The sequence below is a fragment of the Symsagittifera roscoffensis genome, chromosome 1 (assembly GCF_963678635.1).
Source record: "Symsagittifera roscoffensis chromosome 1, txSymRosc1.1, whole genome shotgun sequence".
In the NCBI taxonomy this organism is placed as follows: domain Eukaryota; kingdom Metazoa; phylum Xenacoelomorpha; order Acoela; family Convolutidae; genus Symsagittifera; species Symsagittifera roscoffensis.
Genome location: NC_087062.1, coordinates 21587458 through 21602408, shown reverse-complemented (window position 1 = coordinate 21602408; position 14951 = coordinate 21587458). Strand labels below are relative to the sequence as shown.

Below are 14951 nucleotides of genomic sequence, written 5' to 3'. Positions count from 1 at the left end.
TAACGGTTAGTGAAATCTGGGCCACTTTTCAGGCAAGTTCCAGTGAACAACGATAATCTATAGCCCTGTGAACACCAATGAACAACTCGACGGATTGACAATTCTGATTTGGCGGACACACCGAAAACTCCTTTGGAGCTCTTCGCAAGAATCTAGAGTTACTTAGGGGCATAGCGTATATACCTTGAGTGAAATCCCTAGAGTGGGCAAAACTTTCGGCAGGAATAAGTCAGCCTTCTTGAATACCTTGAGTCTTATGATGCAGTGGAGTTTGTTTCTACTTGTTTCTACAGACCAAATCCTGACCAAGTCATTTGATTTAGTTGAGCTCAAAAAAACTTTGGGATGTTTGTCTCTACAATCATAACCAGACCAAATTATTTGATATGGATGAGTTTCACAAAGACTTCTGGGATGTCCTGGTGGAGTATAGAAAACCTGTTCTAATGGTAACGTGATTGGAGTCTACAGCTAGAGAAACGCTACTGAAGAAAATTTCCCCGGTTCGAGGTCGGGGACTTATGTTGCGATCATTGCGACTCAAAATGGGTATGTTGCGATCATGCGACCCAAATCGGGTATGTTGCGACCATTGCGACCCAAATTGGGTATGTTGCGACCATGCGACTCAAAATGGGTATGTTGCGACCATTGCGACTCATATCGGGTATGTTGCAGCCATTGCGACTCAAAATGGGTATGTTGCGACTTTGTGCGACCGAATCATTTGCACAACTTTGCGCGACCCAAAACAGATATGTTGCGGCTTCCCGGGTCGAGTTTTGCGATTAATGTTTCGACCGACTCGAACAATAAATGGTATAAAATTTCAAAAATCGCAGTTGAGAGAAATTGAGTTGAAAAATTTGCTCTACTCTCAAATACAAATTTGAAAATTTTGCTGCCAAAACTAAAATTATGAAAACTAATAAAAACAATAAATCATAATATTGTTCCATTTGAACCTGAGTATCATTATACCTTATTGTTCCGACTATTTGAAAAATGGCAAGGAACTTTGTATTCGGGTCTTTTCGTTTTTTTTTGCTTTTTGTTTTCCATGCAAAATCAAGTACCACAAATAATGATCGGACTGGATTGAGTGATATATCATATTAAAGCCATCTCAGTTAAAAAGTGTTGAAAAAACACCAGTGTCGAGAAAAACCGTTTTAAAATTTTTGATTTTTGGTCTACATAGCTTACAATAGCTTATTTAAGCTTACTTTCACCCTTAAAATTTCATTTGTACCTTAACAAATCATTCGATATACTTACATCAAATTGCTTCATACATCAAATATAAAAGAAATTAGAAATCATAACTTCAATTGCGCGATTCACGAAAATGCGTGGTTCCTACTAAGATCGGTGCCACCTCGAGCTACGGGTTTGCTTCACATTACCATCGCGACCAGTGTGACTTAAGAAAATGGTAAGACCTTCGGTTATCTTGATTGGCGAAAATTGCATTTCGAAACCAGTGCGACAAAAATGTGGTATTTAAAGCTTGGTGCGAGCCGAACAAATCACTGCAACCGGCGTGATACACAACCGTTGCGATGGGGACGACTAGATAAATTGAAGACTCGACCTATTAGTCAAACTCATGGCAACTCGAGACCGGCGCGACAAAAATTTAGCCAGGCCGAAAAAAAACCGAGACAACCGAAGCGACTCAAAGGTTGTTGTGATTAACATGACTCAATAAAATAATTCGTTTAGGGAATGATTTCCTGCTTTTGTTTAAAAATTTTTTTGCTTAACATGTCTCGCCTTGTAATGAAGTTTTTTTACTCAAAATTAGCATTCATTCAATTACAAAAATTAGAAGAGGTTGGTCGGAAAAACTGGATTTTGTAAAATACTTCAAAACTTAAAATAATTCAAAGCAACAAATCAATGGTGAGTGGGTTGTTTTTTCAATTGAGGCAGAGCGATACACTCCGTCATGCTAAATAAGGCCCTGTAATTTGCACTTTATGTTTAATTGACCATTTTTAGCGAGATGAAATGTTCATTCGTCTCATCAAAAGGAAATTGTTAGTTTTCCAAGATAATCTTAAGAATGTTATAAATCAAATCGGGATTTTTGGACATTTATTCGTATCAGCAAAATAAAATTGTTAGTTTTCCATTATACTTTTTTATATAAAAAGTTAGAAATGAGGTTTTTGGACGTTTCAGTCGAAATCGTGTACGACTCGTTTGTACGTGAATCCCTCAAAACCTCTGCCTGTACATGGTGAAACTGCAACACTTAAACGGTTGTTGAACTTCCCCGTTACCGATTCCGGAATTGACATTTCGGTCCATTCCGGGTCTATATGGCCAGCATAGTCGTCATCTCCTCCGGGAACAAACGGTGCTTCAATCTATGCAATAGGTTGTATAAATGTGTTTCAAAATTGAATCAAATGTAACATTTAGCGTACCTAAACTCATAAAACTAGCTATATTAATATAAATGATGTGTTCATTAGTTTCTCCCAAACTTTCTCCCAAACCTCTCAAAAAGTTGATCATTTTTCAAGATGAATTATGTGTGATTGTTGAGGGCGATACAACAGCATGCTCTTTTTAACCCTTAGTGGCCCTGTATTTGGATTTCTCGGAATCCAGTTTTTTCATACCTTGAAATTTTTCATCTCTCCATTTCATTATTTCTCAGCACTCAAAGCTAAAGTTCTTATATGAGAATTTAAAGTGTACGGAATGTGTGAAAAGAGGCAGATAGCATTCCCCTACCCGAAAAAAATTGGAGGATAAACTTAGTTTTAACCTGAAATCTATCTTAGGCAAATTTTTACTTTCCCGTACTTTACAAAAACTTGGAAACCAGATCTGAGCATCGTAAAATCTTGCCTATTTCAGATCTTGTCCAGACATGGTGCATGTTTCGTTTGGACATGGACATGTCTGAATCAGGACTCAGGCAGGTATGGATTCTATCACAAAAGCAGATCTGCTCAAGGTCTGATTCAGACCTGGAACATATATGGGTCAGATCTGAACAGATCTGCACCAGGTCTGACCCATGTGTGCCCCAGGTCTGAATCAGGCCTTGAGCAGATCTGCTTTTGTGATAGAATCCATACCTGCCTCAGTCCTGATTCAGACATGTCCATGTCCAAACGAAACATGCACCATGTCTGGACAAGATCTGATAAAGGCAAGATTTTAAGATGCTGAGATCTGGTTTCCAAGTTTTTGTTGGATAGATTTCCACTCAATAAAATTTCAAAAAGACTCCGGGGCAGATCAATTCAAGGGTCTAAAAACAGTTTTGATCAATTTCTTTTGCAAACAAGGCGAAAAAACAAGCTGTTTAAAAGATTTATTGAAATGTTTTATTTTTAATATTTTAACTAAAACACTTGCCAGATGTTGAAGAACAAGACAATGAACCACATAATTGGGCTCTTTTCCAATTTCCAACCCCCCAACGCTGCTTATAACATTAGAAGTCGTTTTTAAAAATTTTCAAATATTGAATTTGAGAAAACAAGGGGGTGGAAACTGAAGAAAAGCCCATTAGTCAGATTTTGAGTTATATTGCTCAAAAAATTGCTATATTGTTAATACTTCTGTTCCTTCTTTTTCAATTTTTCCAGATCTCCCAACTTGAGTATATTTCATCCGAATTGGGCATTTCCTCTTCTTCTGGGGAAACATTTTGATAATCTTGTGAATCAAAAACATATGGCTTGTTTTCGCTATTCTCTTGGCTCAGAAAAAGTTTCTGAAAAGTTTATCAAAAGTTTCTGAAAAGTTTATCAATTTCCTGGTGCTGCCATGGAACTTTCTTTCCAAGTCGCATTTTGAAGTAGAACCAAAAATAACGACATCTCTCACGCCGCAACGAGAGTCCCTTTGGTACCCTTAAGACATCTAACACCGTCAATTTTTGAAAGATTCATGTCTTTTTCTTTGTGTTCTGACTCAAAGATAGTTTCAACTTTTGAGAAATTGTGACTTGTGCCCATGACTTCGAAATAATTTTCAGAAAAAAGGCTCAAGTTCTTCTTTTTCGTAGCCCGAAAGCCCTAAAAAAATATGACCACTCCAAATTCTGCGCATTCAACTTCGTCAATACCATAAAAGGGCACTGTTGGCAGATTATTTTGCGTAGACCCACTGTCTCTGAGGCAAAGATGCTCTATTCCTTCGATCGGAATTTTTTCTATCATCAATGTATCTTTTACGTTTTTTACTAAACCTTGCGATATATGGGTGATGACCGGTAAAGTATTTAGGCCCTGCGATTTGTAGAAATACTCTCGTATAACAGAAACACTTTTCTCCACAAACTCAGCTTCAAATTTTTTGCCTTCATGTGTCATGTTTAATTTCCTGGGCACGAAATGAATATCTGGTTTTTCGCCATGAAAATTGTGCGCAATTTTGCATTCCCTTTCATGCATGCTCAAACTTGGTTGAAAAGATCGCCTGAGGTTGAAAAGTGCAAGAGATCGCCTGAGGTATGATGATAGATACAAGCAATCGTAATCATAGATTGACCTCGACAAAATCCAAAGCAACAAAAATTGGGCTCAAGTTTCAAGTGCTATATTCTTAGGGGAAAAGATGTCTCCGGGTCTTTCTAAGAAACTTCTCGCGCAGTGGATATATTTCTATGATCGTTAACATTACTACAAAAACTTGCTTAAGCTTTCAAATTCCAAAACAAACGACTCTTGATCGACCTCGCATTGCCTGAAGATTCATCAATTCATTGACCTCGCATTGCTTGAAGATCAAAAATTCTGACTTATCAATAACCTAACTATAGCCCAAGTAATCAGCTACAAAATCGAATGCATGGAGACTCAGCTGCGCTTATTCTGCAAAGAGCATAGATTCCTTTGACTTCTTCGACAGGCACTCCAGATTATCTTTATGTCGGTTTTCAAGAAACTTAGAGCACTTCTCTGACCTAATGATTTGATTGCAAAGCCAACTTCCATATTTAACTGAAAATACATTTATACATCAAAACAATCGGATCTTCCAAAGGGGAAAAGTTTGGAACAATTGGCGGCTCATTTAGGTGGTCATCTTTCATAGCCTCTCCTAGTTCTTTCAATTCTTCCATAGATTTTATCGCTCTGATTTCAGGGTGGTCAAAAATTGCTTAGTTTCCAGAAGTAAGGATGTGTTTAAGGCGACTCTCTCGAAATATCAATAACAACGAAGCTTTCTAGTCTTATAAGTACATACGAGATGAACCACAATTACTGACAACCGCCGTTTTTTTATTTTTTTTTCCAGAAGTTTGAAACAGAAAAGACCCAATTGATCTAATTTGTTATTACAACAGAAAATAGCGTTTTTCGGCGTTCATATTTACTACCCACGCCTTCACTAAAAACTGAAAACAAGGACGTGATTTTAAACGAGTTTTCGTGTTATTTGTTAAAATAACTATTTTCAACGAAAAAAAAAACAAGACACGTGACAAAAGTTAAGAATCCATTCGAAAATTTCAAAAAAAAACAAATTTCTAGATCTGATCATGTCTGATGCAGTTCAGGACAGATATGCAATCTCACAACAAATGGATTCAAACTGGGCATATCTTTATTTTTATTTTTTTGCGTAACATTAAAATTGTTGTATCTTCCAGGTCTGAACATGTCTGATGCAGTTCAGGACAGATATGCAATCTCACAACAAATGGAATAACCCTGGGCATATCTGTATTTTTATTTTATTTCTGTACGGGTTGCCCGAATGCACAAACTTATTGCCTGATAATTGTTGCTTGTTGCTCAAAAAACTATCGTGGAATGCATACTTGCATTTCCAATTAGCGTGGTTGTCGAGGAACCCAGGGGTTCGAGCGTGGTTGTCAAAGAATCCCCCCTCCCTCAGGGATTCGACTCCATCGCCACCAAAACGATCCCCCTTTGGTTCTTTTTTGGCACACCTCCATTCTGTGATTGGCTGACGCCAGTTTGTACTATTTTTGAGGAGGGATCAAGTGCAGAAAAAAAAGTGCAGAAAAAAATGGGATTTTTTGGTCAACATTTTCTATTAAGTGCTTAAAAACGTGTTTTTTGGCATGTTTTGACAAAATATCCTGTTTTGAGAAAACCCTAGATCCGCCCCTGATTGTACCCCTGCTTAAAGTGTATTGCTATTTTTTTTCTTCGCGTTTCGGGAAACTGTATCTCAACTTCTCCCAATCAATGACATTCTAGGCCTAAATTAGCGGTCGTCATCAGTGAATAGTCGATTTAAAGTTCTTGTCTATGAATGTTTCGATATGGTATGATCTTGAATTTTTTTGAACCAAGTTTTGCTTATTGAACCATACTTCCCCTAATCATTCATTCTACCTGTTTTGCCTCAAGTTTGGCAAAATCCAGATTCCGGAAAAACGGGTGCTGGTTCGATTTCTTTAACGCCACCATTTGTTCCGAGTCGAAAAGAGTGATTTTTATCCATCAAACTGGAGAGTACGTCAGTCGCTGCCTGCGAGAGATGTATGTTTCTTCTGTTCAACTTGAGAGGATGTCTTTTGATTGCCTCGTACAGCACAATGTGGTCTCTGAGCAAAAAAAGCAGAATTGCAGATTATTATTTCCGGAACTGTTTTGCGTTATTTTGACTAGTTTCATCGTTTTTGCTTCGAACCAGTGGTTTCCAAATAAGAGAACTGATTCCTCTAAAAATCCTCAAAACTGTCTTTTAACGTAAAAAGAAATTTGTCAAATTCAAAGAAAAGAAATTCGTCTAACTCTAAGAAAAGAAAGTTTTTTTGTGCGACCAAAGAACTTCAAGGAATTCTGTGAAGCACTTTTGTTGCGGCTTTTTAGTGAAAATTAGGAGTTTTTTCAATTAGCACATTTCATCTCATAGTTAGTTCTGTTTTGCATCACAACTAACTTGTGGTAGAAGGGAGGCGCTCCGAACATCAGTTCGTACATCACACAGCCGAGACACCACCAGTCGATCGGGTACGAATAGGACTCCCCTCTGAGCACTTCGGGTGCCAGGTACTCGGGGGTGCCACAGAACGTACTCGTCAAGCTATTCGGAAGCTCGTTCATCCGTTCCTTCGACAGTCCGAAGTCTGTGATGATCACGTGTCCCATCTTGTCCAGAATAAGGTTCTCCGGTTTGAGGTCCCTTGCAACGAAAATGAATTTTATTTACTGGTAAAATGGTGAAGTATTAGGAGTTTTGGCGAATGGTAAAATATCTAAGCATCCCTTTCTCGAATAATAACTTGAACAGTTGAGGGTGAGGCAACACTACTCAGCCCAAGAAGTGGAACCGGCCTGAGTTTCAAGCAGTAGCGGGTTTTTTTTTTTTTTTGGGGGGGGGGGGGGGCTCTGACGTTCTTTTTTTAGGATTCAACCCCCTGCCGACCCAAAGGGTCCCCCCTTTGTTCTATTTCGAGATATCTAGTTGTGGCTGACTGACCTTAAAATTTTTCTAAGGCGCGCGCCGAAAAAACGCGATTTTTTGGTCGAAATTTTCCAAAAGTTGCCTAAAAACGGCTTTTTTTGGCCTTTTCTCAAAAATTGACCTGCGGCGCTGAAAATTCAGTCAAATTAGGGTCTTTATACCGGTTTCAAACCGCTCATTTGAGCTCTTCTTCAGTTCAATTTAGAAATAATGTACCTGTAGAAAAAAGAGTAAGAGCAAGAGCAGAGTACTACCTGTACAAAATGTGTCTCGAGTGAAGAAAGCCCAAGGCGCATGCAATCTCGGCGCCGTAGAACTTGGTCCGCTCTTCTCCGAAGCTCCTTTCTTTCTGCAGGTGGTAGAACAGCTCTCCTCCATTCACGAAGTCAAGCACGAAGTACAGCTTGACCGGCGTCTAAAGCCACAATTACACAAATGTCTTTACAATTGTGTCTATTGACGCTCGCTTTTGAACAAATGTTTAGCCGAGCGGATTGAGATAGATCAGAGTTTGATCTCATAAAGACTTTCAGGCTGAATACACTGTTTGTTTGTCACAGTTGCCCGATCATATCCGGACGAAAATAGATAGCGTTACGAGCCAACGGTGCTTTAAACCAGAACCTAAGGCTAAAATCCAGAATCCGCCCAATCATATCCCCATAAATTAGTATTAAAACGTTTTAAAATTGTCCAAAAAGCCGAGCACCTCTTTTTAAGTTGGATCGAAAATTCAGATGCGAGTGGAAGTAAAAAAGGAGCCCGTCGGCCAGACTTATGCTCATATAACCTGGAATGCATAGTGCAAAGCGACGAGAAAGGGGTGATTGAGGTTGCTCAGCAGCACAAAGCGCTCACTCATCAGATGTTGTTTCTCAATTTGCGACTTCACTCTGCTCTTCTGCAGCACCTGAACGAAAATAAGACGAGGATAGCCAATTTCTGAGCAAGTAGCACATGTTCCGACTACACCGACTGATGTACGCAATTTGGAAAATAGAGAAAAACTTTTACTAAATAGCTTTCACTGAGATTTCAAAATCGGGAGAAAAAACACCATACGACATAACTCCTTCTCTTCTGTTGAGATCCCTTTTTAAAGATATCATTTTTGTTGAGATCCACAAAATGGATGTAGTAATGGATGAGTTTGCAGGGCGAGCATGCTCTAAAAATCACGTTTTTTCAAATCAAAACTTTCCAACAGTTTATGAAACGTTATTTTCGCAATTTTTGCACTTCTACAATACAAGGGACAAAGTTTAAGGAAAGCAACAGCTCGCAGAGTTTGGAAATTAAATTGAAACCTAAGAAATTTAGTTCAAGAAGGTTAACGGTGATCGCGCTAAGCTCGCAACACGGCCTCTCAGCGATAACCGGCTCCAAATCTTGTACACGATTTGTTCTGTAGGCAAGCTCGCAACACGTTGGCGCTACTGCGGCAGTGATTAAATTGCGAGTTGCCGTATTATATTTAGATTGCTCGAAATTGAAATTTGAACTCGATGGATATCAAAAAGACTGATCTCAGTTTTTTCGAATATGCCAAAATTGCGGTCATCTCTCAAAGCAAATTCCGGACATTGATCAAAGCAGAGCCTATATAGATTTTTCATGTTTTTTTTCCAAAAAGAGACGACAGGAGGGTTCAGAAACAAACAAAGTTTTTGAAACGTTGTCGACTTTACATGATAAAAACAATTTTAATTAAATTTTGAGGGATCAGGTTAAAATCCTCCATCTCAAAGCTTTTGTAAAGAGAGACGAAGTTCTAAGTACAGAGTTTCAGCCAAACATAATCCCGTAAGTTACTCGGAGTGCTATTTAGCAATGTACAATTAAAACAAGACTGCTCGTATCAGGGCGAAGCCCTGTATGTTCCGACTGCCTTTTAAGGTTTATGGAGCAGTAATAACATTAAAAAATTCACTGAAATAAAACAAAATGAAAAAAATATATATATTTTTTTAAATTTGAAATTTTTTTATGAAAATCATTCCCCCACACGCCATATAAAGAACAAAAGGATAAATTTCGCTCCTTGTAACAAACCAATTATGGCAAATAAGCTTCTTTTAACAAATTTGGAACGATTTCTAAGACGGATTAACTCTCCGCTTACGCGTTAATAGCGCGAAATATATCGCGCGTTAATTGTACCAAATTGGCCAAAATGGCAATCTTTAAACCTCCGTAACTTTACGAAAAATGATCACAGGTGAAATATCTTTTCAAATTTGAGCTCAGGACAACAATACCTTTCGAATGATATTAAAAAAACTCCGTCAAAAATGGCTAGTTAAAAAGTCGAAATTTGTCTGAAGAAAAAAAAACCCACCCCGAGCACGTATCGAAAGTCGGAACAATAATTAAGTGTGAAGGATCTTAACTTGGTCTGTTAAGGGACCCATTTTCCAAGTATTATATATTCTAGAAAAAGTATACCTTGAGAGCATAGTGTTTTCCAGACTCCTTATGCTGTGCCAGAAATACATTCCCAAAAGCTCCTTTTCCGATCACTTTTTTCAGTTCAAAGTCTGTTGGATCCATTTTGTTTCCATATAAGGTGGTTTCCTCGCCGTGTTCGGGCCCTGTTTCCGAAAGAGGTTTCTCGGAATCTATCTGGTCGCTGTTGTTGAAAGCTTTTTTAAGGTCGAAAAAATCCACCACGCTGTCCAACTCCAAGGCACCTGGGGTCATAAAAACCTGGCCGACAAAAAGATTCAATCCTTTAACTCTCTCGTCGATAACTTTCTTGCTGAATTTTTGAATGTATTTCTTCGGTGGAATTTTGAATTTAGCGTCTGGAAATTTAGAATTGAGTTCTTTGTAAAGATTCCGAAACTCGGTGTAGCGTTTTAGTATGAACCATGATTCGTCATCACTTTTTACGTGAACTTTGTAACACACATACTTTTCATTGGAAGTTTTGACAATTTCGTAACCATCGCTCATTTTGAAGAATGAGTTGAAAGTTAACTTTTTTTCAAGTCAAAATACATCAAAAGAAAAAGTTTATACGCGTATACAATTGAAACTATTCGAAGCATGTGCTCTCTTGGTTTTCAATATTGTGTTAAATATTCATCTAAAAAAATCAGACATCAAGTCATAAGAAACAATCAAAGGAGCAAAGAACTTGAAGTAACATTTTAATATAGCTTCATACAAAACTTATAAAATGCAAGCTTGATGAAAAGAGTAATGTAACCAATCTGCCATTCAAAAACAGTAATTTTTCTAGTCAAATATTCAAATAAGAAAGGGAGTGAGTAGCAGTCTTTGTTTGCTCATATAATTGAAAGTTTTGGTCCTGCAGACTTTTTTCAGTTATTATGTTATTATTAAGCGTTAATCGTAATAGTTCACTGACTTTAATGAAAACAATTACTCAAACACAATAATTCAACTGTCAACTTGAATAATGAACGCAAGCCTATACCTGGTCAGCCCTACTTTTTCATATTATGACTAAAAGCAGAGCGAACAAAAAATTAAACCGACAACTGAATCATCTGACTAATAAACCGAACTATGTTTGTACGAAAACAGAGCTAAGTTCTCGCAGCACCATTCGGGCTGGGACATCCATAGGCCGCAAATGCTAAGAAAAACAATTCGCATTGATTCGTACAATTCGGTTCTCAAAGATATGGTGCAAACACTTTCAGAGCGTTTTTTCGTTCTGTTGAGCTATGGATGTATCTACTTTTCAAACATAGCTTGCTTTAATAAAATGGTGTTTGCATGTTTGTTGAATTAATTTGGGTAAAATTTTAAAAAGGTTTTTTTTTTCATATCAGTTCTTATGATTTCCTAAATAGTAAAGTGCTCACGGATGCTTAGTCTGCCTTTCACAATGGTGTGTCATTATTGTTCCGTTTTTCGATACGAAAGTAACGGAATATTTGTGCTCGGGTGGGTTTTTTTTTCTTCAGACAAATTTCGACTTTTTAACAAGCCATTTTTGACGGAAATTTTTTTATATCATTCGAAAGGTATTGTTGTCATGAGCTCAAATTTGAAATGATATTTCACCTGTGATCATTTTTCAAAAAGTTATGGGGGTTTAAAGATTGCCATTTTGGCCAATTTGGGACAATTAACGCGCGATATATTTCGCGCTATTAACGCGTAAGCGGAAAGTTAATCCGTCCTAAAATTGTTCCAAAATGGTTGAAAGAAGCTTATTTGCCATAATTGATTTGTTACAAGGAGCGAAATCTATTTTTTCGTACTTTATATGGCGTGTGGGGGGATGATTTTCATAAAAAATTTCAAATATTAGAAAAAAAAATTTTCATTTTATTTTATAACATGTAATTTTTTAATGTTGTTACTGCTACATAAACCTTAAAAGGCAGTCGGAACATTCAAGGCTTCGCCCTGATACGAGCCGTCTTGTTAGCTATTATAGCCGTTTTACTAAAAATGATGCAAGTTAGCAGCATTCCCCGTAAAGTATTTTAATTGCGTTCAAAGCTGAAAATTTCTAGCCATTCTGAATCGACCAATTTCAACGCAGCGCTGCCCGAGTCGAGATTTTTCACCTAAATTGAAGCTAGATTTGAGCGGTTGGAGCGGTTTATCTAAAAAAAAGCTCAAAAACTGCGCAAGATATGAACGGTTTTTGAGCGGTTTATCTAAAAAAAACGCTCAAAAACCTCGCAAGATTTCAACGGTTTTGAGCGGTTTATCTAAAAACCGCGCAAGATTTGAGCGGTTTTTTCTAGATAAACCGCTCAAAAACCGCTCAAATCTTTCGCGGTTTTCGAGCATTTTTTTAGATAAACCGCTCAAAAACCGTTCAAATCTTGAGCGGTTTTTGAGCAGTTTTTTTAAATAAACCGCTCAAAACCGTTCAAACCTTCCCCTTTTGTTTTCAGATAAACCGTTCAAAAATCGCTCAAACCGCTCATTTAGAGGCAAGATTTTGAGCGTAATTGTCTAAAAAAAAACGTCAAACCGCTCAAATCTTGAGCGGTTTTTTGAGCGTTTTTTGATATATATAAAAAAATCGTTCATAGATATATACAAAGATACGTACATACATCTATACACACATACATACATACATACATACATACAAACATACATACAAACCTCTTGCCTGATATGAAAAAATAGTTATCACACAATTTTCATATATGGAAATTGTATGAAAACCATTTTATTAGCTTCAAACTAAATTTTTGTTTTTGATGAGCAATGTGCTTTAAATTGAGCAAAAGTACTCTTAAATAATTTAAATTTGTTTATAAACAAGTTTTGACAAGTTTCTGAAGATCTTGCCTTTCATGAAAAAATGGTTATCATACATTTTTCATATATGGAAATTGTAGGATAACCATTTTTTTCCAAAAAAATTAAATGTAGTTTTTTTTTACCAGACAGATGAAAATTGTATGAATATCAATTTTCCATACATTTGATGTAGGAAATTGTAAGATAAGCATTTTCGGTGTGGGGAAATGTAAGATAAGCATTTTCAGTTTATGGAGGTCAACCCGGGTAGTATTTCAGGTGCATCTTAGCGTCACATTACTTTCCAGGCCTTTTTGTTGGTTTTAATCGGTTTTCTTTCTAAGACCGCTCAAAAACCGGTTAAAAACCGCTCAAATCTTGCTTGAAAAACCGTTCAAAAATCACCGCAAGAATTTGAGCGGTTTTTGAGCGGTTTTTTGAGCAAGATATGAGCGGTTTGAGCGGTTTTTCCAAAAAAAATCGACCAAACCGCCCAAATAAGAAAGGGAGTGAGTAGCAGTCTTTGTTTGCTCATTGCAATTGAAAGTTTTGGTCCTGCAGACTTTTTTCAGTTATTATGTTATTGTTAAGCGTTAATCGTAATAGTTCACTGACTTTAATGAAAACAATTACTCAAACACAATAATTCAATTGTCAATTTGAATAATGAACGCAAGCATATACCTGGTCAGCCCTACTTTTTCATATTATGACTAAAACCAGAGCTAACAAAAAATTAAACCGACAACTGAATCATCTGACTAATAAACCGAACTATGTTTGTACGAAAACAGAGCTAAGTTCTCGCAGTACCATTCGGGCTGGGACATCCATAGACCGCAAATGCTAAGAAAAACAATTCGCATTGATTCATATAATTCGGTTCTCAAAGATATGGTGCAAACACTTTCAGAGCGTTTTTTCGTTCTGTTGAGCTATGGATGTATCTATTTTCCAAACGTTATAGCTTGCTTTAATAAAATGGTGTTTGCATGTTTGTTGCATTAGTTTGGGTAAAATTTTAAGAGTTTTTTTTCATATCAGTTCTTATGATTTCCTAAATAGCAAAGTGCTCACGGATGCTTAGTCTGCCTTTCACAAGGGTGTGTCATTATTATTCCGTTTTTCGATACGAAAGTAACGGAATATTTGTGCTCGGGTGGGTTTTTTTTTCTTCAGACAAATTTCGACTTTTTAACTAGCCATTTGTGAGGGAAATTTTTTTATAACATTCGAAAGCTATTGTTGTCATGAGCTCAAGTTTGAATTGATATTTCACTTGTGATCATTTTTTGTAAAGTTATGGGGGTTTAAAGATTGCCATTTTGGCCAATTTGGGACAATTAACGCGCGATATATTTCGCGCTATTAACGCGTAAGCGGAGAGTTAATCCGTCTTGGAAATTGTTCCAAATTGGTTGAAAGAAGCTTATTAGTCATAATTGATTTGTTACAAGGAGCGAAATTTATTTTTTCGTACTTTATATGGCGTGTGGGGGGATGATTTTCATAAAAAATTTCAAATATTAGAAAAAAAAATTTTCATTTTATTTTATAACATTTAATTTTTTAATGTTGTTACTGCTACATAAACCTTAAAAGGCAGTCGGAACATTCAGGGCTTCGCCCTGATACGAGCCGTCTTGTTAGCTATTTTAGCCGTTTTACTAAAAATGATCCAAGTTAGCAGCATTCCCCGTAAAGTATTTTAATTGCGTTCAAAGCTGAAAATTTCTAGCCATTCTGAATCGAGCAATTTCAACGCAGCGCTGCCCGAGTCGAGATTTTTCACCTAAATTGAAGCTAGATTTGAGCGGTTGGAGCGGTTTATCTAAAAAAAAGCTCAAAAACTGCGCAAGATATGAACGGTTTTTGAGCGGTTTATCTAAAAAAAAACGCTCAAAAACCTCGCAAGATTTGAACGGTTTTGAGCGGTTTATCTAAAAACCGCGCAAGATTTGAGCGGTTTTTTCTAGATAAACCGCTCAAAAACCGTTCAAATCTTGCGCGGTTTTTGAGCAGTTTTTTTAAATAAACCGCTCAAAACCGTTCAAACCTTCCCCTTTTGTTTTCAGATAAACTGTTCAAAAATCGCTCAAACCGCTTATTTAGAAGCAAGATTTTGAGCGCAATTGTCTAAAAAAAAACGTCAAACCGCTCAAATCTTCAGCGGTTTTTTGAGCGTTTTTTGATATATATAAAAAAATCGTTCAGAGATATATACAAAGATACGTACATACATCTATACACACATACATACATACATACATACAAACATACAAACAAATCTC

At 37.0% G+C, this 14951-nt stretch overlaps 1 protein-coding gene across 1 annotated transcript; it reads right to left on the bottom strand.

Annotated features, from left to right (window-relative positions):
• Window positions 1-1926: 1926 nt before the first annotated feature.
• Window positions 1927-10517, bottom strand: LOC134841413 (serine/threonine-protein kinase Sgk3-like). The gene is made up of 6 exons (XM_063857388.1): window positions 9862-10517; window positions 8207-8326; window positions 7671-7831; window positions 6892-7134; window positions 6342-6553; window positions 1927-2375 (listed from the first exon to the last, which is right to left on the bottom strand). The coding sequence occupies exons 1-5, from the start codon at window positions 10369-10371 to the stop codon at window positions 6352-6354; spliced, it is 1236 nt and encodes a 411-aa protein (XP_063713458.1). The 5' UTR covers window positions 10372-10517; the 3' UTR covers window positions 1927-2375; window positions 6342-6351.
• Window positions 10518-14951: the final 4434 nt, after the last annotated feature.